The sequence below is a fragment of the Harpia harpyja genome, chromosome 11 (genome assembly GCF_026419915.1).
Source record: "Harpia harpyja isolate bHarHar1 chromosome 11, bHarHar1 primary haplotype, whole genome shotgun sequence".
Classification (NCBI taxonomy): domain Eukaryota; kingdom Metazoa; phylum Chordata; class Aves; order Accipitriformes; family Accipitridae; genus Harpia; species Harpia harpyja.
In genome coordinates, this window is record NC_068950.1 from 35,789,065 (window position 1) to 35,814,590 (window position 25,526).

General features: G+C 48.0%; 1 protein-coding gene across 1 annotated transcript; it reads right to left on the bottom strand.

Annotated features, from left to right (window-relative positions):
* On the bottom strand, positions 1-24,890 carry DMBX1 (diencephalon/mesencephalon homeobox 1). The gene is given in 6 exon segments (XM_052802457.1): positions 1-2,781; positions 3,255-3,609; positions 4,763-4,941; positions 9,174-9,339; positions 24,724-24,780; positions 24,783-24,890. Coding segments are annotated over 6 exon segments (1,266 nt in total). The 3' UTR covers positions 1-2,380.
* Positions 24,891-25,526: the final 636 nt, after the last annotated feature.

A 25,526-nucleotide genomic window follows, 5' to 3' on the forward strand; every position in this document is an offset into this window, starting at 1 on the left:
TCCAGATCTGGTCTCACTGCCAATTACCACCCTTGTTCGCTTCATCAGCTCAGTCTAGACTGGCACCAGGGAACAACATCAGAAGGGCCGTTAATTAAATTTGCAGTTGCTCTGCTCTGGCAAAGAAACTCCATATCCTACAAATGCACTGATGTTAGTGTGAGGCATTAAAAATAAAGATTAATATAGCTTTTTGAGGAAGGAAGAGGAGAAAAATTAAAGCTTTGTCCTGGTGTCCCTGGTTTGGGTGACAGGCTACAAAAAATGGAAGCTGGGACTTTCAAAGGATCTTTTTGGAGACAGTAAATGTTCTTTGGTGGTTTTAATTTAATCAAACTCCTTTGAAAGCGGCAGCCAAAAATCTGCTTCCTACGAATACCTTTGTTTTTGGCAATGTGGAGAATTCTGACGGTCACAGGGGCTGATTTGACAAAGTCAGGAGAACTAAAGCAGGAGAGAAAACCCCCAAACTGAAGTGTTTGGCACAACAGAAACGTTTAAGGAAGATGCTCCACTTTCCGTGGAAGCTGGTGCAGTCGATGAGCTGCCCCCTCCGGAGGTCCGCTCTTGCTATAACTTTATGAGGGATAACACACCATTTTCCGTCAAACTTGGCTATTCTTACATCTCTATTTGCAGGAGTTAGATGCTTTTTCAAGAGGCATTAGTGGAGTTGAAAACAGTCTTTCCCCCCATGTTTAAAGAGGTAATTTGACCCCTGGCTTCTGCCCTGGTATGAAGCAAGGTGGGAGCGAGTGGGGCCATAGGCTATGGATCTACACTTCATGGTTAAATCAAGTATGGACCAGCTGATCATCTGCAGTGAATTAGCACAGAACTGCCCTGTGTGTTAGTGGCAGACCCGGCTGACAACCTTGGGATTCAAACGTAGCACCTGCCACAGAGTCAGTCTGGATTTTTTGGTCCTAGGCAATGTTAGAGATTAGATCTGGATATCATCCCTCCCTAATGCTCGGGATAACAGAGTGGGTTCAAAGGATTTATTTGGTTTGGCAAAAAACTCCCGTGGTTTGAGTTGGCAGAAACATTTCTTCTCAACAAGGAAAACCACCCTAGGTTGAATGATGGGTCGTTCCAATGAAACGAGGCTGAAGCTGTTCACTGAAATAATTTTGAAGCTGGTGAATTTTGGTTACTTGCAAAGCCTGCATTTTTGGCAAGTTCATCTATGCCCCCTCAGCTCCAGCAAATACAAAGAGACTATAAAGCCCCTGTTTATCACCTGCTTTGCCTCCAGCATTTCAGCATTTTTCACTTGTTACATTTTCGCTTGCTAACCAGTTTCTGAAGCTGCAGGGCTTGAGGGTAGAATTTGGTGATCAGAGCTTTTTTCTAGACACAGCTTGCACTAATCAAGTTTTTGTCAAAGAACCATATAATTCATGGTGTATGAACACACCAGGAGTTCATACAAAGTTTTTATTATTCTCTATTGTCAAAGTTAGACCAAAATGCTCTCCAAAAAGAAAACCCCATAATTTGTAAATAGAGGAGTTTACACTTCACTGAAGATCAAAGAGGAAACAATCTAGATCAAAAATAATCCTGTGAATTTGGCTTTCATTTTTCTCCCCAGCCAGCAGCATTAGGCCAATATTTTGTCCTCTGTCTTTGAACAAGTGCTATTAAAAAGTAAACGAAAAATGCTTGCCTTATAGGAAGTGCTTAAACAGGAAATTCACCTTCATGTCATTTCCCGGCTGTTATAAAATTAGCTTTAGCAGAGAAGGGGGAAGTGGAGCAGTGAAGTGCACAATCGTTTCTCTTCGTCATAAACACCTTTAGGATGCTGACCCATGAAGAGCAACTAGCTACAAGCTGAGGTCAGGAGGATGGCTGATTTGTAACTTGGATACTAGCTACTAAAATTGAGAAGGAAGGGGGTATAAAAGCAAAAGAGGTCACAGTTCTGTAACACTGACAGTAACGCACAGGTGATGGGTGCTGTCAACATTATAAACTATATACAAGACGAAGCAGGACTCTTTCTTTTCCCAAAGAACGCAACAACAACAAAAAAAGGTGTATATTAACACAGTTGGCACATTATCGCAGGGATGAGGAAAGGGGGCTTCTCCTGAACGTTACAGGCTTAACTCATGGCAGTCCAGAGGACAGTTCATCTGTCTAAACATACATCCTCTCCCCCTTCCTCCTTAAATATTTAGTGAAGACGAGGCCAGTAGCAATGTCTGATGCAATCTTGGTGCTAATAAGACGTTAATAAATGCAAAGTTTTCCCTGAAAGGGAGCACCTTACTCCAGGAAGAGGTGAGGGTGGGTGGGGGTTCAAGGAGTGACATGTCTAGTGCCAACCTCTGGTGCATCTTCTCATGGGCAATGCTAGCTCATCTGGCAGTCAGTTGGGTAGGGTGTCAAGCCCAAGGGATGCCGCATGCTGCTTTGCCCGGAGCCTTAGGTTCTCAATACTCGTCGTTTTACTGTTCAGGCTTGGAAGGGAGCTGGAGGCCTGCAGGATGGGTGAGGACCAGACCTGCTGAGCGTGGGAGAGCGACTGGTAATACGACTGACAGTGCAGAGAGCTCAGCGGCGCCATGTTGACGTTCATGCCCAAGTAGGGCATGGCAGACGGTGTCCCCATTTCGAAGGAGGAGTAATGGACCAAGTTGTTGGTGGCAGCCATGTGCTGGCGGAATTGCTCCTGCAGGCGGAAGAGGCTCAGGGGTGAGGAGGAGTAGGAGTGAGTCTGAGCCAGGCCACTGCTGGATGAAGGCGTCACAGTTGCGCTGATTGGGGACTCTGTAGCAGGAGACAAGAGGGGATGGGGGTTATTTCTACAGGCTGGATGCAGGTGCTGATCCACACCCCAGTAGGGTTTGGACTGCAGCACGGGCTTCTCTCTTGCATCAGGAGGGCAAACGAGAGGGGTTGTGTTAGCTCAGGAGAGCTAAACGTGTCTGTTCCTTACTTAGCACCTTACAGCATAGAAATGGGGCTGACCTCTTTGCTATGACTTTCCTGCTGCCACTGGGCACTGTTCTCCCCAAGCTCTAACCTGAGTAGAAGGTATTTGCTCTTTCTGCGCTCCTGCTACAATAGACATCATGCCCTCTGTGGGTCCCGTTTAGTGCTGGGGGACAAGAAGACAAATCTGGGCAGCCATCTGCAAGCACCCATGCCCACAGGGAATAAGGGACTATACCCAACCACTAGCATCCCCCTTGGAAATGCCAGGTCCTGACACCAACCCCCATCAAGATGCTGCCCCTCACCTGCTTTTGGGCTCGCTCTCTTGCAGTTCAAAACCTTGCTGTCCACACCAGGGCTCTTGTCCACTTTAGCCTCGTCCAAGGTGCTCTTAAACTCCTCCTCTCTGTCGGTCTGGTCCTCGGGCGCTGACTCGCTGGCCGACTGCTCTGACAGGGTTAGGCTGAGGTCTGCGCCCACCTCGCTTGGGAGACTCTGGACTTTCTCGGTGTCCGGGGTGGTGGCCTGGGTCTCCAGCACGGGCGGCTCCGTCTTTCCCTCGCTGTGGCTCCCTTCACAGTCCTTCTGCTTCTGCAGCTGCTCCTTCTGCAGGCTACGCTGTTTCTTCCGGAATTTGGCTCTCCGGTTCTTGAACCAAACCTTCAAGGTCACAAACAGCAAGGGGGAAAACTGTTGAGAATCCTGCTTAGTGCCAAATTCAGCATCATTCAGCCTGGGAACTTCAAGGGAACCCCAAGTAATGAAGTACTGCAAGCCCACTGTGTCCAAATGTTTTCAGTGCTTCTACCAATAGCACAACAAATATATTTTTAAAAATGTCCAGCCTTCTTGTTGATTCTTTAGGCCATTCCACTGGCTTTTTTGTTGTTTTTTTGTTGGTTTTTTTTGTTTTTTTTCTAAATTAGTCAGGCAGTTTCATCCAACCAGAATGGCTTATAGCTGAGTCTGATGAAATTACACTGGTTTACAGGAAAGTACTCTTTTAGTTTCTAAAACCATTCGGATATAAGTGTACTATGATGACAACACTCAAAATAAGTCATTACAGGCATAGGCTGTTATCTGGGAACTGAATTTAAGGGAGGAGGAGAGAATCCATATTTTTTTAACCTAAATCAGTAGAGATGGATTGGAAGAAATATATTTGCAAATCTTGTTAGTGCTGTTTGGCTAGTTAGATGACAAAACAAAAATTTTGAAGATCAAAATGTCTTGACATTTATATAAAAGAATTATTTTTTTCTACTACTTATCCACTTCACATTGAAGAACATGCTATTTTGTCTTTTAAAGCCCAGCAATGCAAGAACCTCCCCACCAGCAGGTTATGAAGCATGTTGCACTAGTTGAAACTAAAAAAACACAAAAAACCAAAACCAAACCTTGGCCTGAGATGTTACAAATATTGACACTGGTGGAAAAGAGCAGCTGGAATTACTTGGGTTTCTGCTCTTCTGAGAAAGCCAGAAAAGCCTTACAAATAAATAAATAAGTAGACTTCTGTTAATGTTTCTAAAATTTCCCCCAAAGAAATGTGAAAGAACAAATGAAAACCAGTGTACACTTCAGACAATCCTAAATTTAAAAAATGTGCATGTGGATTAAGAATTTCTTTAGCAGATGTGTGACTTCAGATGATTTTATTCCGCCCCTGCCTTTGACAACTTTACTGCCCCCAAATCTTTGATTACACTGGAAGAATCTTGAAAGGTCAAGGGAGCTGTCAACCCTCTTGGAACCCCACTACATTCTTTTAAACATCCCCACTCACAAACCCACAAAGTATCAGTACCTGGACTCTGGCTTCAGGTAGGTTTGTGCACATAGCCAGCCGCTCTCTCATCACCACATCTGGGTAGTGAGTCTTCTGGAAGGTCTTCTCCAGCGCCTCCAGCTGTTGGGCGGTGAAGGCTGTGCGACTTCGCCTTTGTTTGCGGTGCTGGGATCCATAACGTGCCTCCAAAATGATGTCTTGAAATGTACAGCCGTTGGAAGACAAGAAAAGTGGCCAATTTAATTATTGGAATTTGTATGCTGACAGTTGAATAAAGCACTTGGTAACACCAGACGAACCTACAAAAACTTTTTTCATGGCTCTAGATCTAATAAAACACATACACACATTTTACTGGTCAATTGAGGTGTCCAAGGAGATAAAACCTCTGACTAGAAAGCCTATTCTGAAGAGGGAACATCTTTCTATGACAGCTGTGGAAACTGTTGAGACTCCAATGCTAAATTTGGTTGAAATAAGCCAATCATCTGCTTCAATGTCAGTGGGGTAGGACATGCAGATGCCCAGACGCAACATGGCATAAGCCTCTTTCATTAAGAAACTCAGTTAAAAACAAGGTGAGGAGATTCACCCTTGTAATAAGGAGAGGGGCCCAACATAATGCGTCATGTTCTCCTTGAAGCCAAAGGCAGAGCTTTGGTAGGCTTCAATGCTGCCATGATGTGCTGCCCTGATCGGTGGGAAGAGTCTGTGCAGCTCGAACACAGCTGCCTCTAGCTCATTTTGTTAGCTGCAGCTGTATTGGAAGACATGCATCTTCCCAGAAACCAGGCTGAGCTGGCTCTTCTTTAGTGTCTCGTATGTAGCTCTCTGTAGTCTTCAAGGCATGATACTGGAGTGCTGTTTTGGGCCCCAGTTCAGGGAAGCACTTAAGCTCTTGTGCTTATGTGTGTTTAGCTTGAAACCATGTGCTTTACTGCACATGGGCTCTCTCCAGCATCTGGGGTGGAAACACCAGCCAGGACCAAGTCCAGACCCACTGAGTGCAAGCCCAGAGCTCATGTGCTGAGCTCTTCTCAGTAGAGGAACTACTCACAAGGCCTGACTTTGCAAACTGTGCTTGCAAAATTAAGAGCAGAGAAGAAATTCAGACCGGGGAAAATCTGAGGCCAACAGTAAAGGGCTTATTATTTTACCAGAGGCGTTATTATTGCACAACAGTTAGTGGGAGTAGAAAGATCTTAAATCAATGAAAATTAGTTACTTTAAAATGAAAAAAAAAAAAACCCAACCCTTTATTATGCAAGCTGGGACATGCTGTGCTACAGCATTGGAATGAAATAGTCTGGCAAGAGGTTTGCTCTCAAAGAGGAAATGCAGAAAGAGCAGTGTCTGGTATCATTTTTAATTCAGTTAAGAATGTGACTTCCAGTAGAAGGGAGGAATGAGCACACTAGAAAACAACAGGGAGAAAAGTCGGCATTATCAGTGCATGGAGCCAGATGAAGGCTCTTGCTCCTGTTTATTTGTGCTTTTGTCACGAGCATTGTGGAATGAATCTAAACAATAAAACAAAACCTGCTGTCAGGCCAGCCGCAGAACCACACAGCCAGGTTCCAAATACATTGGCTAATGAGCGTAGCAAATCAGCTTTGCACTGCTCAAACATTCCTCTTCCAAACTTCCAGCTGTTTCATTCTAGGTCAGCATTTTCAGCACCTTTCTGGGTGATTGCCAAAGCCATGTGGTTTTGGCAACCTGGAAGAGACGTGATCAGGCTAAAGGTCTTCGGCCAAATACAATATAGTGTTGGTTGCATACAAGAGACTTTTGTGTTTGAGGTATCGGAGCTCCTCAGGGAGTTAAAATGCTGGTAATAGCTGCCACTTTGGAGGCAAAGAAACCATCCTTGATGCATTCAGACACAGCTCACAGTGCAGCCGGGCGAGGAGAAGGGATGTTCTGGGACAAGAAATAGAAGCTACCCCAAAACGTTTTACAAAGCTAACATTTGTGTTTCAAGTACAAGAAATCAGGAGAAAGGACACTGGTTAAACACCCTACCTGCAGGCTGGAATATTCCCGAATTTCTAGAGTAGAGGTTAGACCTACCAGCTCCCAGGAGGCGGCAGCTCATACATTAAGTTTGGCCACTCCAACGAGAGCCAACCAGCAATTATTTTAATGTTTTAACTATGTTTTCAGGCTTTGTGCAAGAAGGAGAATATAAATTGCAGGTGAGGCTTTGCAGTTACAATCAGAAACCTCTGTTTTCTGACTTAAGGTCATTTGCTTTTGTGCTGCTTTATTCTGACTGTCCCTGGAAGGCAAATGAGATCTATAACCTACACTGAAAGATATTCAGAAGTAACAGAATGTGAAGCAACTGCAAAGGAACCAGCTTGTAGGTATATAATGCCTACCTTGCCAATGATAAGCAGACAAGGGGACCGTGGGATTTAATTTGGAAAGTCTTCCAGGTGGGTTATTAATTTTAAAGATAAGAGGTCAGAAAACCAATTGAATCTCCCAATCAAGAATACGAGAATAGGTTTTTTTACTCTTTTTTTTTTAATCTCCCTCTACTTTTACCCTAGTTAGGGTCAAAGACGTTAAGTCCTCCATGCTCTACTGTAAAAGATAGAGGTGATCAGAAAAATCGTTCAAGAGATCCTTGCATCTAGGAAAGGGGCACCTTGAGACCTAAGGTCTGCAAGGCATATTGCAGAGTTCAGGACCATCTGCTCCCATCCGACCACCTACGCACTGAAGGGGTGAGGGAAGGAGGGGATGGACGACCAGGACAAGGAAAGTGCCCACCTATCATCACTGCAGCCCAGCAGTAGAGCCAGGATTAGAGTCCAGGTCTCCTTGATCCCGCTTTGGTTCTTTTTCAATGAGGACAGTGACTCCCAGCACTGCCCTATGGCCCCCCAGAGATTCCACAGGCCACAGTGAGTGGTCTGAGGAACTATGTTAAGGAGGTCACTACTAGCAGCTGGATAAGGGAACATTGCTGGCATGAAGGTTTGAGAGTCAACTGTGGTTCACTGATCCAAAGAGTCCATGACCTTTACCACCATGCCTTCGTGGACTACGCACATAGGAGGACCATCCTGAAACGTCTGCATCCTTATTTTGGCTTAAGCCCATGTCTCTTAAATTTAGCCCACTAAAGTTGTTTGGGTAGATAATTTTTTCCACCTCTTCTAGGCTGGAAGGAGTCACTCCACATTTTTTTTTTTTCCTTTAATATCAGACAACTAGAAAGCTATCTTAAAGCAGATGCATAATTTTCAGACAGTCGGGGAAGATCATTCCATTCTGGGAGGGTCTCTAGAATCACATCTATGGTCACTTTTTGCTTTAGCTTCAGTATACTGGTTGTCAGGTCTGCTCTTCCATACTGCATCCAAGCCCTGACCAAAATGGTGCTGTTGCAGCTGTTGATCATTTGCATTGCAGTAGCCTTTGATGATCTCAGCCAGACCTGGGTGTTTTGTGGTAGGCTGAAATGTGGAACAGATATATGTGCCCTACCATACCAAATATCCTCAGGTCTCCATCAATTATTTTTGAACAATTCCCCCAAACAAATCACAAAATACTATCTGGACTTTGCATTTCCTCCTAATGACAGTATCGATAAAGTGCTGTTACACTCACGGCTGAACACAGAAAAACAGATCAGATGCTCTGCAGCAGTGCCTCCTGTCCCACTGTCTGACCATCAACAATGCTGTGTAAATAACACTCTCTGGGTAAAGTCACACGTGACTTCCTTTGAGCCTAAAAAAGCTCTTTTATGGAAGGCAAAATACAAAGGCAACAGAGAGGGAGCCAGCAGGACCTGCAAGAAAGCATCACCCAAGCCAAGGTCTAGGATCCCCAAGAAGAAATAGGTCAAGGTGAGACCCAAAGAGAATCCAAATGAAGATCATTTTTCAGAGAGAAAGAGTGTTTGGTAAGACAAAAAATGGAAAATAGTTGCAAGAAGGGGCAACATGAAAGAACAAGCTATGGCCTGGGATGGCAGGAGATGGCTGCTAGGGGATGCAAGTCCTGGGCCCCTCAGTGGGGGAATCCAATTCTCTGTGTGCTCATATTCATCATGCTGTTTTTTACTAACAAGAAAGTAAAATTTTCTGCTATATTTTGTTCACTTGTCAGAACATACTTCCGTGTCTTTTTAATTCTCTCTTTTCAATCCCATACAGTGGGGCCGCGTCCCTTCTCAGCCCCAGGCTCCCCAGCCATTGGAGGCCAGTCTGCAGCAAGGTGCAGCGGTCCACTGGCAACAAACGCTGGAGGCCACGTGTCACCTGCAGAGCTTGGCCACGTGGCCAGTATTCAGGAGCACACCACGCCAGTTGGCTATGTCGCGCTCCAACTCCCAAAGAGTTTCACTCGGTGCAAGCAACAAGGGTTTTTTTCCCAGGGAATGGGAAAAGCCGTGAGTTGTTCTTACCAGCCAGTCTCTCTGCCAGGGTGAGGGCATGCACCGAGGGCCTGTAGTCGGGGGCATGCTGGGCTTGCTGAGCTGCCTGCTGGTGGAGGTTGTACATGGCGCTCAGCGAGTTCATGGCGTGGAGGGAGTAACCGTTCACTCCATAGTGCTGCATGGTGACATAAACCTGAAAAACAGCAGCCGGAGGAGAGAGGTGCTTAGGAACGTGCTATTCCAGCGTCCTGGTGTCTCAGCAGAGCTTTGGAAATGCTGAGCTCCAACTTAAACTGCTGTGTGTGAGGCTCACTTCCAGCCTCCCAACTCCAACAGGTTCTGGGACAGGAATCAAAATACCTCCTGTAGACCTAAAGCACCAGCGAAACCAGTCTGGCTTCCAAGTTTAGAGACCAGCATCTGACTATATTCCACTCATGATATGCTGAGCAAAAGATGAGAAAGGATTTTTTTTTTACATACTGTAATAAAATTTATCATATTATTGTGACTTTTAATGAACGGACCCAGCTCTATCCCAGGACTAGCTGGGATTTTGTCCCTATCATTGCCTACAGTGGGCTGTTCTGTAATCCCATTGCTGTAACGTCAAATAATCTTTCTTATCTGAATCCACTCATGCGTAATTTGTTTCCATTCATTTTTCTTAAGGTTCTTCCTAACAAAACACAAATGACACAGGGAAAAAAAAAAAAAAAAAGCATGTGGTGTAAAAGAAAATAAATCTGTGGCGTAATAGGACCAAAAATGTTATGGCTAAAGAGGGAATTAAGGTTTGCAATAAATACTGACATTTCATAGCTCAATAGCAAGGAAATTATTTCAAAAAACTAATGGCTTTTTTTTCTACTGTGGGCTCTGCATGAAACTTCAAGCTGTTTTTCCTTACAGACCATCTGTAAAACTGAGCTAATATTGATCCCAAAACCTGAGTGATGTTTCATTCATTCCTGTTATAAATGACGGAGGGCCTCCAGGATACCATTTCTGTAGTTTGTAAGACATCGGAAAGGAAGTTGTGAAACATTTGCCATACAAGAAAATTTTTAAAACATCAGCAAGTCATCGTCTGGAAAGTCAGTGCAATGAATGAACATGCAGAGAAAGAGGTCCAGCTGGACTAACTTAAGGAAAGCAGACAGGTTATCTAGGCAAACTCTTAGAAAACAGTTTGATTACTGGAGGGAGGTGGTTCAAGTCCCATGATTTTAGGAGAAACCTGATGCATTGAACAGCAAAAATTTGGATGAACAATTATCTGTTGTTTTTTCTGTACTGAGGAAAGACCTTCATTTTTGCCTGTAGAGGATTTATACCATGGAGGACAGACTCTCAGTGAAGAGGGAGGAATGGAAACGAGTTGCTCCCACCACCCCTCCTGCTCTGAATTCCCATTTTCTCCCAAACCACCTTCATGTAGGAAGCACAAACATGGAGTGACTTTGTTTAACATCCAGAGACCAAGCTGTAGTTCCTGGGAAAAGCAGCTGAATTTTGTACTATAGGGTCTGGCAATGACCTGAGGCATCTTGTGCCTCACCCTTGCAAGCACCTCTCCATCGTGGCACCCAGGAACGGAGGAGGGAAGCCATGCAGTGGGAATTTGGTCAAACACTCTGCCAGCTCAGGGATGGTCCTCGTTGCTCTGGGGTGGTTTTTTTTGTCTAAGGGATTTTGTCATGAGTGTGAGTGCTGCCTTTGGGACTGTCTTCTCAAAGAGGCTGCAGTAATTATAAGCCAACAATTTGGGAACCTAGCACTCAGCCTCATTCCTGTTTCCCCAAGTCCCTTCTGCTCTGCCACCACACCATTTAAGTGCCAAGAGCGCTAGCGGAGGGTGACAGATCCAGGTGTGGTTACACCACGAAGATGTGATGCACACCCTGATACCACCACCTTCACCTGCTTTGTGTCTCCCTGTTCACCCACTCTGGATTCACTCCCCAATTCTTTAGTTTTAGACTCAAAAAAAGATCAGTGGCTATCCAGCACCTAGATAGAATTGTAGAATCACAGAATATCTCAAGTTGGAAGGGACCCACACCCCACCTCACTCTGTGCAATGCCAGCCACAACCTTATGGCCCACGGAGAACGTTACTGGTCATGTCCTTTCCTACCACATCCTATATGAGAGTATAAGAAAAAACAAAACCTGCCTCCTACTTCAAAGTACAGACAGACAATTTTTATATGAATAGCTGATTTATTGAAAAATGCATTTAAGGGTGCCTGAGACATATTTTGTAGCTAGTTCTGGAAAGCAGGGGAAAATCAGATCTGTTTTGTTTTATGGTATCCAGGCAATCACTTTTGAATTCATTTTCAAAATGTTTCATTTCAAAATTTACCCCAGTTTTTAGAAAAGCAAAGACAACCCCAAAACAAAATAATAACCTTCATCTATATCCCATTAAGGTTTTATTCACTCTAACAGAGAGAAAGCCAATGCTATTCTAAGCTGAACTGCTGTGAAAATGGATATTTTTGGTTCAGATGCTGACCTAAACACAAGAATGCCATAGCTCTGCTCTAGTCAAGCTTAGGAAAGACCTAAGCAATGCCAAAATTGTTTGCTGGTTCTCTGATGAAGGGGAGGGACTTCACATGACAACAGATTTTTGGCATTTGTATTTTCCCCACGATGGGTTCACAGCGAAATTATAGCAGGGATGTTGCTTTGCTGGACTGCACAGTTTTGCTGCTGGTGGCACATGCTAAGGGACAGGAGCATGTCCCAGTGACATGTGCCATTGATGTGGCTGCAGAGGACATCTCCCATCACCTGGGGGAAGACCTGCAGGTCCCCGACCCAACCACTACCTTGAACGGTTCCAGCGGTGTCTGTGCCGCAGCCTCACCCCACCCTTGGCACAGTTCGGTTCCAAAAAGCAGCAGTGCTCAGCCCGTCCCCATCATCAGCAAGACCGCCGCAGTCGGCTGGAGAGTCGTTCGCTGCTTCGCTTTCACAGTCCAAGAGAAGGACTGGCTTTTCTGGGCAATGCGGGCAGCGACACAGAGGTTTGCAACTTCATTTTGCCTCCTCCCTTCCCACCCCCTAACTTGTGAACCAGCTGGCTGGTTCCACCAGCTTTGGCCAGCAGCATGGAGGTCTCAGAGCTTATTAAGTTCCTGCGTGTTTCGTGAAAACCATTTGAGGACACAGAACCTATTAATTGCCCTGGGCTGCTGCCAGACCTCTGTCCTTAACAGACACTGGAGAATCCACACCGGGGCTCAGCCTTGCCAGGAGATATGTGGGAGGCCAAGTGTTTTTGACTCCCAACTCACAGAAACGCCTGTTTCTTTTCTAATCCCCCTGCATGATTTTGGTTGTGTACCAAGCTGGCACATTAAGGGAAAAATGAAGAGGGAGAAGAGGGGAATTTTTCCCATACTATACAGTCTTTTGAGGACACTGCCAATGATGTTGTGTCTGGAGCCCAGTGTTTCCACTGAAACACTTGCTCCAGGAAGATTTCAGTTTATTTGATTGTTAAAAGATGCTTTTGTGTGTACATGTGTGTCTGAACAAACTCTTCTGGGTGGCCTAGAAGAAAGTGCATCAAATAGAAAGTAAAGAAAATAAAAAGTGGGAGACTTAATAATGATGGACTCGGGACAGGGGTCACTACCCATCACAGCTTTAGTGATAACTGCCTAGCGTGCTGTGGTGCACATGACAGGCAGAACTTGCTACTCACTTGTGCAGCAAATGTATCATCCCAGATTCAGTACAAAAAATGAGGGAATTTACTGAGCGAGACTGTTCAGCCTGGTAAGCAAAGTTAACTGAGACCACAAACAGCTCCTGTTTAACTGTCAGCTCGGAGCACACTCCAACCCCAATAAATTAAATATTTAAAAGACATCATGCAGCAATTTTTTTTAATGGAGAAAGCCATTCATCAAGCCACCGCTGTGTTTCACAAGCTGTCGAATAGTGCTTACACTGGTTAAAATAATCTTTATATTTCATTAAGCAACCAAATAAGCTGATCCCTTCCCACTGGCTGTATAGATGGTTTTAATTTTCAAAATCTGCAAATGCATCTTTTATGTCTCTGGGTGGCTGGAGGGCCTCAGGAACAGCCGCAGCCAGGAGGAAGATGAGAGTGAAGTTTGAGCTCCTCCTTTGTGGAAGGGTATGGGCTTGAGCAGTTGTCAATACAGCTGGGAGGGTAACGTAGAGTCCATCCTGGAAGAAAGGGGTGCCTCACCCTGATTTTGTACATCAGAGATGGTTGGAGAGTTGGGAGCGGTGGAGAAAGGAGATGGGAGCTGAGGAAAGGTGCAGGAAAACAATAGGTGAGAGGAAAATTTCTCTATAGGGTGAGGGTAGCCTAGGTTTGCCCCTGCCCAGAGCCTGGGGGCTGATCCTGCAGCATTTGCTCAGCACAGGGGAGTGGGTGCCTCTGTGCAGTGCCTGGGGCTGGTGGTTTCCTTCTGCACGGCCCCTCAGGGCCACATCGGTGACTCTCCCATCCCTGACATCAAAAGACTTGCTCTCTCCCAGCCACCTGCATTTCGCAGCACCGGGCTGTCAGGTCTCCACGCCGTGCCCTGTGCCGGACCCTGCCGGGGTTGCCGCTCCTTCTGCCTTTGCAATCCTGGCATTACTACCTCAGTCCCAAAAACTCGCCTATGGCTTTTACCTCTCGCTTAAGTTTTCATTATGGAAGTCTCATGGATGCTGTGCCCATTTTTCTTCCCAAGCCTGCAGATCCCTCGGGCTGCGGGGACTGTGTCCTGCCGGGATCTGGCGTCACAGAGAGGATCAGGGGTTCCCCTTAGCTTTAACTGCTGCTGGCTATGAGAAACCCAGGTTTCTCCATCCTCTGCATTGCTTAGAGGCCTGGCGATGTAGGTCTCTGCCCGACCCAGACTAATTCAGAGAGCAGACCTCTCTTTATTCAGGTGCAGCTGTTCAATCTGATGCAAAAAAATTTGCACGTTTACCAGCCGGGAACGGGAGCCCCTTTATCCCGGAGCAGAGCTGCATTGCTCCAGCTGCAACGTGGCTCCCATCCACCCCTTCCCAACACTGGTCTCAAAAACCTCAGGTTCCCATAAAGTCATATAGCACAAGAGAGGTGCAATTTATTGTACACCACTTAACAGCACAGCATATAGGGGAAATTTGGCCCTGGGCTTTAATATTATCAACTTTGGCTTCTCAACTTTTGTAAAAGGCTTTAAGTTTCCCTATTTAACTGGTAACTAATTTTGTATCCAGGCACATAATTCTGTCCTGAGACAAGATGTGAAAAGGAGAGAACAACACATTTCCTTGCCAGGTGAAAACTCCTGTTCCTAGTGGCTTGTGTTTGTGTGGAATTGAAGCAGATCTGGGAACAATAAAACGTCTTTTAAAAATGAGATATTGACATTTTCTGAAAAGTGCCTTGTAGCAAAACATCCATATTTTCCCTTCTATCAGGAGAAAAAAAAACCAAACCCAAAACAAAAACCAACAAACCACAAACCCCACCCTGGAGCTGCACTAACTGCACCCCAAGAATTTGAGATCAGGGACATTTTCTGTTCGCTCCTCTCCTCATTTCACTCCCTTACTCCCCCCACCAAAACATCATCAGTCTGTACCTGGCTCCACCTGCTACTCACACACAAGGCCTTTAACAAAAATACAGAACTGACAAAAGTCATTAAGGGAGAAATGTATCGATCCCTGCAGCCTGCATACTCGAGTGTCACTTGTGCTGGCCTCAGAGCTTGTGTCAGCGCTGGAAAGCTTGTCCCCGTGCTGAGCTGTCCTGAATAAGGACATCCAGGGCAGCTCCCTGTGCCAATGCTGTGCTGGAGGAAAGGGATTTTAAACCAAGACAGGGGTTTTGCTCAAGTGCGTTATTCTGGAGTAACGCACCTCCTTTCCCCCCAAATCTAAACTGAGTCAAGATGGAGGAATTTTCTTCAATAGCTTATTCTGGCCAGTTTTCCGAGGTAGAAGTAAAAAAATGCCTAAGACAAGACATTAGCCCTTCTCAAGCAAACGCTGTTGGGTGAGATGAGTTTGAGGCTGAATGTAGGACTCGAAGCTTTGCAGAGGCTTTGGACCATTTTCTCTTTTCCCTTCAGTTGGTCCCTCCAAATACTGAGTCATCCCAATCTCAAAAAAGTACTGAGACTAAATTCACTGACCTACACAAGATGCTTAGGTGCCATCATGAAGAATGGGATAATAAAACCTATGAGTTAAAAAGAGTAAGTTTATCCTAGAGAAGTCAGGAAGAGGATACCAGAGCCTGCTTTTGACTAATGGGCACCATGGGGTGTTACGTTATCCTTTCATTAAATCTCTCCAGAAATTGGGAGGGTTGGTGATGGTGGTGGGGTATGTGAGGCCTCCTTTATGTGGGAAATAAGCTGTGCTAAAAAAGTTACATCTGGACTTTGGCAACTCATTGGCAGAAGTGAATTTCAACACCATAGTTAGTTACTGGTGAGGAGAGATTCGCCAGAGATGCGCTTGAAGTTTGGAAGAGCTCGGCGCTGCCTCAGCTCTCTGCCCTGATGCAAGACACAGCTTGAACATGGGAAAAGCATCAGGGGAAAAAAAAAAAAATCGTAAAAGGAAAGTCTGGTGCTGTGGTCTGGTGTTCGGGGTTCCTGCAGATGACAGAAAAAAATAGGAGCAGCCCTGTCGGTCAAAAGCAAAGTTGCGGTCCTCCAGCCCAAGTGCCTGCTCAGGCGATACAAATCTCTACTCGTGTTTATGCAAAGCACAGGAACCCGTTGTTCATTACTAACAGGGAATAACAGCAAATAGTTTGTGCTAACAATGCCCCCCTTATTACTGCTGGCAATAAACACCATCGAAAATAAAATCACAACAAAATATTCCCCCCCGCTCCTCCCTGGAGCTGTTCTGCTTTATGATTTTGTGCTTTGAGTCCTTATTCAGAAACACTTTAAATCAGCAAGATAAATAATGAATCTCTGTCTCTGCTTATCTGACAGTCTAGGAAAATAGGCTCACTCTATATACAGGCATCGGTTTTATATGTATTTGGTACTAAATAAATTACATACCTGGGGGTTCTGGATAAATGATCCTTGCAAAAGGTTTTCTTCAATCTTTTTTTTTTATATCCCTAAATCTTTAAGATATATAAAGGTCCAAAATCACACAAGATAATAACCAGCATGTTATAAATCAGTTTTGTTCCTCACGTGAGATTGCTGAATGTCTAAGGAAACAATCTCACCTTTCTAGTGGATGAAATATAAATAATTTGAAATACTGCAACACATCATATTTTCTCATTCAAACGTCAAAGTCCGAGAGCAACATGCACCATAAAAATAGGTTTCCACAGGACTTTTCTTATAACTGAAATAAAGGAATTGAGAACAGTTCTCAAAAAAATCAAAATTCCCCATTTCTGATCTTCCTGCAATATTTTGACACCTGTGTAAATCTCTGGATTTAAATGCAGTTAATTTCTTAGTGCAGAGTGAGATCTTAATTAGACCTAGTCTAGTTGAACAAGTCGCAACCCACCAAAAGCAAAACCTGACCGGTTACACCAATTCTTGCAGATCACATTCAGCTACTACTACCGACCTTGGTATAAATGAAAGAGATCTTTTTCTTAAAACCAGGAGGTCTGCCAGCAGCTGAAATTTGGAAATACTTCCAGTTAGGAACAGCGTCACAGTTTTTGGGTAGACCTTGTCAAATAATTGCCTCTGTCGGAGCTGTGTTGCTGAGGAGCACAGCAACTGGATTCATAATGCTCATTTATTTGTAGCAGAAGCATAATAGGATGTGAGAAGGTTTGTGAGTTTTATAAAACAAACCTCAGAGCATCCTGCTTGAGATGGGGAAGTTTTATTGTAGTGGTCTACAAACTCAGGCACCAGGTTGCAAGCAGCTGAGGTAACAGGTCCTGGCTGACAGAGGTAACTCACATCAGTTGCTGTGATTTTTAGTTAAGGCTTTTGGGAAATCATGATTCCCCGCTGCCCCAAAGCCCCAGATAACAGAACCAAGTGATTGATTAGACAGTTCCTGGCAAAAGACTGTCCAGCATCTCTGTTTGCAGAGGCACGCTTCAAAGAGCAGGCTCACAAAATCTGAAATAAAATAAAAGACACCCTCATAGTCTTTGCTTTTGAGCCAGTTTTAAGGGTTGGAGCCCAGTGATTTGCAGTGTAGAGCCAGGATTGGGATCACTAAACATCACTGTGGTGCTAAATTTCTTGCTTGCAGTAATTTACACACGACGATCAGTGCTTACGGATCAAATCAGTATAAACGCACCTCCCTTCTCCCCTTTGGAGCAACGCTCAACCCTCAGTAAAAGCTCTTGTAATCTATATTGAAACAGAAGCATTTTCCTGGGTAAATAAGAAAAGCTCTTAATATGAACATTACTTCAGCTCTAGTTTCAGGATCTCATTCTGCTTCCAGCTCGGTCAACAGCAAAAAACATCATGCATTTTAGATTTCTTATGATTAATATTGCAACGGAAACTGAACCCTGCAGCCCAGACTGACCCCGAGGAGTTTGAGTACCTACAACCCGGCTCTGCTGGCGTTGCTGCTGCACGCTCCACGTTTGTGGATGTGAAACGCAGCAGCATCCTGCTGCGGCCGGGCTCTCGTGTACCTGCGCTGCCTGTCTGTTCTCACGTCTCGAGACCTGATGGCATGTCTGCCTCCAGACTGGCCCTGAATTCAGGACTTGGAGTAACCTTAAAGTGCTGTGCAATCAAACTACTGACTTCATAAACAGCTTAAAGCGTTTAACTTAGGTGTTTATATGCAAAAAAAAAAAAAAAAAGTACTTTCCCCCCCCGCAGCCCTTCCAAAACAAGCATGTTTCTGGCTTAGTTGTATTTGCATGCGGTTTGTCTGGCTCAGCCCTTCCTCTCACTTTCGCAAAAATGCCTTTGCTTGAGAAGCATCATTTCATTTGCCTTAATGCTGGCAAAGGGAATTTTCCAAACCAGATGATGGGAAAGGTCCAGACTTCCCAAACTGGGCTTCTTCAGGGCTGCTGGCAGCACAAGGGGCAGCTCACTGCCTGCTCTCTGCCCCTCAAAACAGTTTTGCCTGCAGCGTATTTGACTGTAGATAGCTTGCGTGAGCAAACTGACCGGCTTGAAGGCAGCTCCTTGGAGCTGCTGGTGGGGATTCAGGAATCTCCACTGTCCCTGAAAGATAAAGCTATATCCTGGATGATTTTACCCATAACATGGTCTTGTTAACAAGACAAGGATCTACAGTTCTGTGTCGAAATATGTTTTTAAGCCTGCGACATTTAGGGGCCAGGACCCTTCTCTGTCCTGAGCACCACAACCATGACGCTGATCTTACAGTCGAGCCCTGAGCCCTAACAAGAGAGATCAGTCACTGCAAGAAGCACTGGCAGAAGATGGCCCTGACAGATAAACTTTGTAAAGATTTGCTCAGGCAGTTAAAGACATTCCCAGTTCCTCTTCTGCTGCTCTCAGGTGCTGCCAGCCAGCCTGGTAGCTGGGCTGGCAGAAGGAAACGCGTGCTTGCTCCGGGTGCTCCCAGTGCAATGCCTGAGCTGAGATGCTGAGCTCCAAGAGCAGCGACTGGGATGAGGCATGGAGGGAGGGTAATTTCTCCACCCACCATCGCTATTCATCGCGTAAATGTAAGTTGGAGCCATAAGTTCTGGGTGTTAAGCTGAGAGCAGTTAGGTACGCGCGTGAGGAGGAGAGAGCAACACGTCTTTGTGAAATGCAGTGGTTTGCGCCGCGTCGTTGGAGTTTGACCCACTTGGCACAAAATGACTTTCCTAGGTGCTCTTTCAGCTGATTAGCTGAAAAGCTGCAAGGCTGTGACACCAAGTGCAATTTTGCTTGAAGCTGATTTTGGAGAGGTCTAAAGAACAAGCAAGTTTTGAAGGAGACAGAAAATGAGAGCCTGAACCCAGGATGTTTCTGCAAGTACAGCTGGACCCTGGGTCTGCCCCTGCAGATGGTGCTTATAACACTCAAAACTACAGTCACAAAAGGCACAGTGGCAATTGCTTTTGCTCAGACTAAGATCAGCTATAAGACAAAATGACAGACAAGTCCTACCTTAGTATAAAAAAAAAAAAAAAAAATCCTGAAAGGCAGCTCCAGAAAGCCATGCAATTGTGGGGCACTTTTAATACCTTAAAAGAATAAACCAAAAGTTTTACATTTTCCTTCTTTACAAGTGATAACACTAATTTTCTTCCTACCACTAAAAAAAGCTATTTGAGTTCAATGACTTTTAGGAGGCGGCGCTGGGGCGGGGGGGAAGGCTTGTGCCACCTTAAAACAGGGCCACAAACTGGAGCTAGCAGCAGAGGCGCCAGGGGCTGGGGAGCACTGCGGGTGCATGTAAGGCTTTCTTTCCCGTAAGCATTTGGATCCATACACTGAATTAAGTGCAGTTGCCAAAGTAAGCAATATATTTTGGCCACCAGCAGGTGATCTGTGCTTTAAAGAGCTGTACACTGCAAAGCAGGCAGAGCAGCTAAACGTCCGCTGGGTTTTGTGGGGAGATGTACAGTCCTTCAGCAGAAGCGTGTTTACCCAGCTTGGGCTAACACACACCAAGAGCGTGCAGAGCTGCTGTCTGCTCGCTCCACGCCAGCGCTCAGTACGGTTGGCGACAAACGACTGAAGACATCAGGTTTCTGCAGCTCCCTTGGTAGAAGCACTTTCTACCCCCTGAGATCCATCAGCTTGCATCCCCCAGCCCAACTGTTTCTCTTTTTTTGGAGGATCCTAGTGGAGGGCCCAAGCGTCACGCCCCCATACCCCATACTTCGAGCTTTAACATCTGGACAGCTTAAAGCAGCATTTCTCATGTATGTTTGCTCTAGCCACACAGAGGCTGCAATTGGTCCTAAAAGAGTTGTGCCAGCAGCTACCAGGAAGAAATCACATTTGTATCGTGGCCCACCCACAACTCCTGGCTGTAAACACCCATTTGCCACTGTTTGGAGAACTGCTGGTCTCTCCCGATTCCAGCCCTGCTCCCAGCCCTCCCTCAGAGCCTCTCTCCTTCCCAGGAGCTATATCTGCACCAGACATGCTTAGAAAACATAAGGAGTCTGATCCAAAACCTGATGAAGTCAAAAGGGAAAAAAATTAAAATAATTCAGTTTCAGTAGCTTTTGGATGGAACAGACTGGCAGAAAAAGACCCAGGTTTTGGCTAACCCCAGTGCACCATGAATTAATTCCTGGATATTTAGCTGCATTTCAGAATTCTCCAGCCTCTTCACAACAAGCATATTTTGATGGACATTTCCCCAAAGTAGGTTAGTTTATCAGTAGCTGCACAGGGTTGGAAAATTTGGGCTTTATTGAATCCATGTTCTTCAGCATTTTCCCTAGTTCTGTGTTTTTGCCAAAAGCAGCGAAGTAGCTATAAACATTTCTGTTCGGACATGAGTGGTGGAAATCAGCACTGAACCTTTCGAAAGGGTTGAGACCTGACTGACATTTGTCAGTGCCTCAGCAGAAGCATTTCCATCTTGATGAGCTGAATTTTGGGATGACCCTGAAAAAACACAGAAAGAATAGCTGGTGTCTTAGAAAACATGGGCTACTTCTAGCTAAAGGGTTTACCCATAGCTTCACCAGCAAAACCAGTAGGCAGCCACATCACAAGAACTTGGTGCTGGACCATCTCTGCAGCACCTTTGTTTTTGCAGGGCTGGTTGTGATGATGACAGAAGGGAGAGAAATTCTGTTCACACCAGCTTCTTTTCATCCGATTCCCTTCCTCCTCAGCAAAGCATTCTCTTAAAGGATAAAGACACTGGGAACAAAACCCACTGCAGTCACTCCCTCTACAACTATATTGTGCTAAAACTTGCCTGGCCAGCCTGCCCTTCTCTCTGACCTGTGGGAAGCTCCTCTGGGTCTGGCTCTGTTTCTTTGATGCAGGTAGCGACCCCGGCACTAAGGAGAAGCAACATCTGCGCCGGTTCTGCGGAACAGAGCTGCGTCTTCTGAGATGGCAATAATATCACCGCAGGAGCCTGCTGATTTGTGTGAGCATAAGACCATCCCATTTAGACATCAAGATGTCTTTAAATTAGCAGGGAAAGCTGGAAAGCCAATATAAACTGGCTTTCTGCGTGCTGACACGATTTTGGATGTATTTTTGCATTGAGTACGTTGGTGTAATTTAATACAACCTCTCATCAGCCATGGGGTAACTCAGAATTGAAGTCACTCGTACCCTTTCAGGAATTTTCTGCCCTTACAGTTCTTAGTTAGAATGGAAAAACTGAACTTAGAAACACAATCTGAAAGCCAAAGGGTTGTAGGTCCAAGTCTCTCCAGCTGGGGCAAACGAGGAACTGGGATTGACTTGCATCGACTTACTCACGGGTGAAAAGTGAGCATGGAAGGGAAAAGCTAACCAGTCAAAGTGCCAGTTCTGAGATGTGGTTAAGAGAAACACGGAGCAGTGAGAAACTGCAGACTCACTCTGTGCTCCCCGCGCAGTGGGGACCATGGACCAGGAGGGTGTAAAACCTCTCCTCTTCAGGGTGAGCCCCATCCTGCTCTCCCTAGGACAGGCAGGGCAGGGGGACAGCCTCGTCTGCGCTGGGGCACCCCTTGGGGCTGAGCCTTTGCCCCCCCATGGAGGACACGATTCACACCCTGCGGGTGGATGAGGAACCCAGCACCCACTGGGGACATGGGACAACCCGACTGCTTCGGGTCAGCTGCTGTCCACGGCTTGGAAACTCAGAAAGGGGAGGAAAAAGCAGCAGGGATTGCTTGAAAAGCTGGGGATGGGGGGCGTGCTGGAGGTTACCCCCGCAGCCCACCTCTCTGAGCCCCAGCCAGGTCGGGAAGCAGCCGGCGGCCCCCTCTGGCCCCGGGACCTCCCGGTCCCCACCGAGCCAGCTAAGAGCAGATTTTGCTCCTCATTTTCTTTGTGCTCCATGCAGAGGTGAGAGGAGAGGGGGAGAGAGGAAGAAAAAAAAAACCAAACCCCACCAAACCCTCCAGCCCTGCCTTTGGGGAAGCGGGAGGCTAACTTCAGACAAAACTGTTATCCATTAACATCCAATTATCACTTGGTCCAAGCCATTAATTATAAATCAACCTCCTAATTGGGATAATTAGCTCTCTGCTACTTAATGTAGTATGACTGATGCGTTTGGAAAGAAGGTAATCAGTCCATTTGTTTAGCGTTAGGCGAACAAATCCAACTCTCATGGTTTAATTTCAGCCTTAGCCTCCCCCTCCGGCCCCCCGTCAGCATTAAAAGCTCTTTGCAGCCCCATTAATTGTTTGGGAATCACGGCGGGGATGGGCACACGCAGCTCCGTGGGGCTTTCGGGAGGGCAGCCCCCAGGCCGGGGATGAGACCGGCCCCGCCGCTTGCCCACCTCCCGCCCCGGGATGGGGGGGGGATTGCTGGGGTTTTGGGGAGGGGGTTAATTAAAGGGGACGGGTTTGAACCCGAGCGCGACCCACAGGTGCGATCGCTCCGGAGGAAGCGAGGGGCTCCGCCCCCCCCCGCGGCCGGGCCTTACTTTTAGAAACCATTTCGGGGAGAGCGGAAAAAACTTTCCTTCTTCTTTTTAATTTTTTTTTTTTTCGCTCCTTTCCCCCACTTCCCCTGGATGTCTCATTAATGCCGGCTGCTCGGCGAGCCGCCGATAGCTGCGGGACATGATTAGATATTTATTACTGTCATTTACATGGAAAACTTGAGCTAACCAAGTGGAACTGGAGGGGGCCGCCGGAGGGGACGGGATGGGGCGGAGCGGGGTGTGTGGGGGGGGAAGATTTCTTTTTCCCCGGCGCTGGAAGCGGAGCCGGAGTGCGGGACACAGCCGGAGCCCGGCCGGCTGGAGCGGCGGGTGCGGGGGGAATCCCGCAGAGCCCCCCCCCCCACCGGGGCCGGGGCTTTTGGGCCGAGCACTCCCCGGGGCCCCGGCTTTGGTGCCGCTTCGCTCCGCCCGCCTTTCGTTTCGAAAGGGATCGGGCAGCGCTCGGTGCGCGCATCCCACCGGGAACCGGGGGATGTCGCCCCCTCCCTCCTTTCCGCTGCCGGGCTCGCCGGGGCGACCCTCGGGGACGCTAAGGACTCAGCCCGGGATGCGCTGACCCCTGCCCACCCACACCCCCCCGCAGCCGCCCGAGGTCCATGCCTGGAAATAAATGGAAATTGCAGCCGGGGAAAGCCGCCGGGGACCGGAGGGCTCCGTGCGGAGCATTTCTTGCCCCTTCTGCCCCCCAAAAAGGGGCAGCTACGGCAGGTTTCGCAGTCAAACCCTATCTGTCTCGGAGGAGAAACTTCCCCGAGGGCCTTGCTTTGGGCTAGAGGAGCCCGTGTCGTCCCCCCAAGGCAGGACACCCCCCCGCGGGGAGGTCACCCTCGTCCTCTCCTTGCCCCCTGCAAGGGGGACGGGTCCCCGGTGCCCCCAGCAGCCGGCACCGAGCGGGGACACGGACTTTTTTCCGCTCAAGTGCTGGCTGCGGCGGAGCGCGACCCGCCCCCCCCCCCCGCTTCCCTATCTGTTATCCCATGGCCCGAGGGGCGACTCTGGCGGAGATGTATGAGATCTCTCGCGGTAAAAATATGCATGCTGATCCCCATTTGGTTAGCCCTATAATGGAGGTGTAAATAGGTTTCGACTGCGAAGCCCTTAATTTATCAAGCGAGCCTGGCAGCGCAGGTCCGGGATTTATATACCTCTTAAAGTAAGAGGGGCGGGGGGGGGGGCGGCACAAACCGGTCCCCCAGCTCCTTGCAGGCGGGTCCCCGTCCGTTTTGCCGTCTAACCTCGCAAAGGGGTGGTGTGTGGGGGGGGTGATTTTCCCTAGAAACGTTTCCTAGCGCTGCCGGAGTCTTGCTTTTCCTTGCCGTCCCCTCCGCACTCAACTTCCAGCCGTATCAGAAAAAAAGCCAGCCCCAGAGCCGCCCCCCAAGCGGGGCCATCGCCCGGCCTCCCCCTCTCTCCCGGCCCCGCTCGGGGTGGTTTCTGCCCCCGGCGAACTCTCACTGGGCTGCGCGGCTTATTAAAACATCATTATGTAAATAGGGGGGAAAGTTGCGCTTTCCCTCCCTCGGAGCCCGGCAGACGGAGGGATGCGCATCCCCCACCTTCCCCTGAGCCGGGCTGCACCCCTCTCTTCCCCGCCAGCTGCCTAAACCCACACCGGAGCTGGCCCACGGTCCCAGCCCACGCCGCGTTTCGTGTGAGCGAAGCCCTGAACTAGTAGTTGCGGTTTTGCCTTTTTTTTTTTTTTTGAGGAAGCGTAGTATACTCCAAATAAAGCAAAAAAAGAGGGACAGGAGGGGATGGGACTTGCGCTGAAGCCCGGGCTGGGCTTCCCCTCTTCCGCGGTGCGCGCATCCCTGCCGGCGGCTCCTCCGCCGGGCGCGGAGTCCCCCACGGAGAGATTCCCCCTCCTCGCAAACAAGCCCCAAACTCGCCTTATTTCCCCCCCTCCCCGCATCCCCAACCCACCCGGAGCCGCGCTGCCTGGGGAGGGGTGGGGGTGTGTGTGTGTGTGAGTATTGGGGAGGGGGGGTGGGTGTCTTACCTGGGGCGGCGGCGCAGCCTCTCCGCCCGCCGTGGGAGCGGTGACACGCGTGGGAGCGCGGCCCGCGGGCGCGGCGCTGCGCCCCGGCCCGCCCTACTCCATCCGCCCGCGCTGCCTGCGCGCTGCCTCCGCGCCCGGCGGAGCTGCCATCTACCGGGAGGCAGCATTGAAGAAGGATTTTTAAAAGGAGCTTCATAGCGACCCGGGAGCTACCCAGCGAGATTTTCAATGGTCCTCCACCCTGTCAATCAAAACGGGGCTGCTGATACACCCCCACACCCCACCCCACATCCCCCCCCAACACTTCTTACCAGTCGTTTACTCGAAGCCGAGGTGTAAACGCCTAATTAAATCCCTGGGAGCCGATGGGATGCCGGTGGAGGGAGGAGGGCTAGACCTAGGGCCGGGGGGGGTGATGGGGTCCGTAAGGCATAGGGGAGGGAAGCCATGCCCCCCCCCCCCGGTCCCCCCTGCTTAGCACTACGCTGGAGCAGACCCTGAAGTTTCTCTCTCCCCCGATGGCCCCTGTGTGGAGGTGCTAGTGGGGGATCGTCTCCCAGCGTTAATTACAGAGCCGCCGCGGCCCCCCCACCCTCCTCCTGGCCCCCTCTCTGTCCCAGCGTAGCCTGCTGCACTCCTCGGCTGCTCTTTAAAACGGGGTGGGGGGACACAGAAAGATAAAATTAGGAATAATGGAAGGAGCCCAGAGGAGCTGCGGGGCGGCGGGTCCGCAGCCCGCCCCGTCGGGAAAGCTCCGCTCCGGCAGCCGAGAGCACACGGGCGGCTCTGCCAGTGCCGGGGGG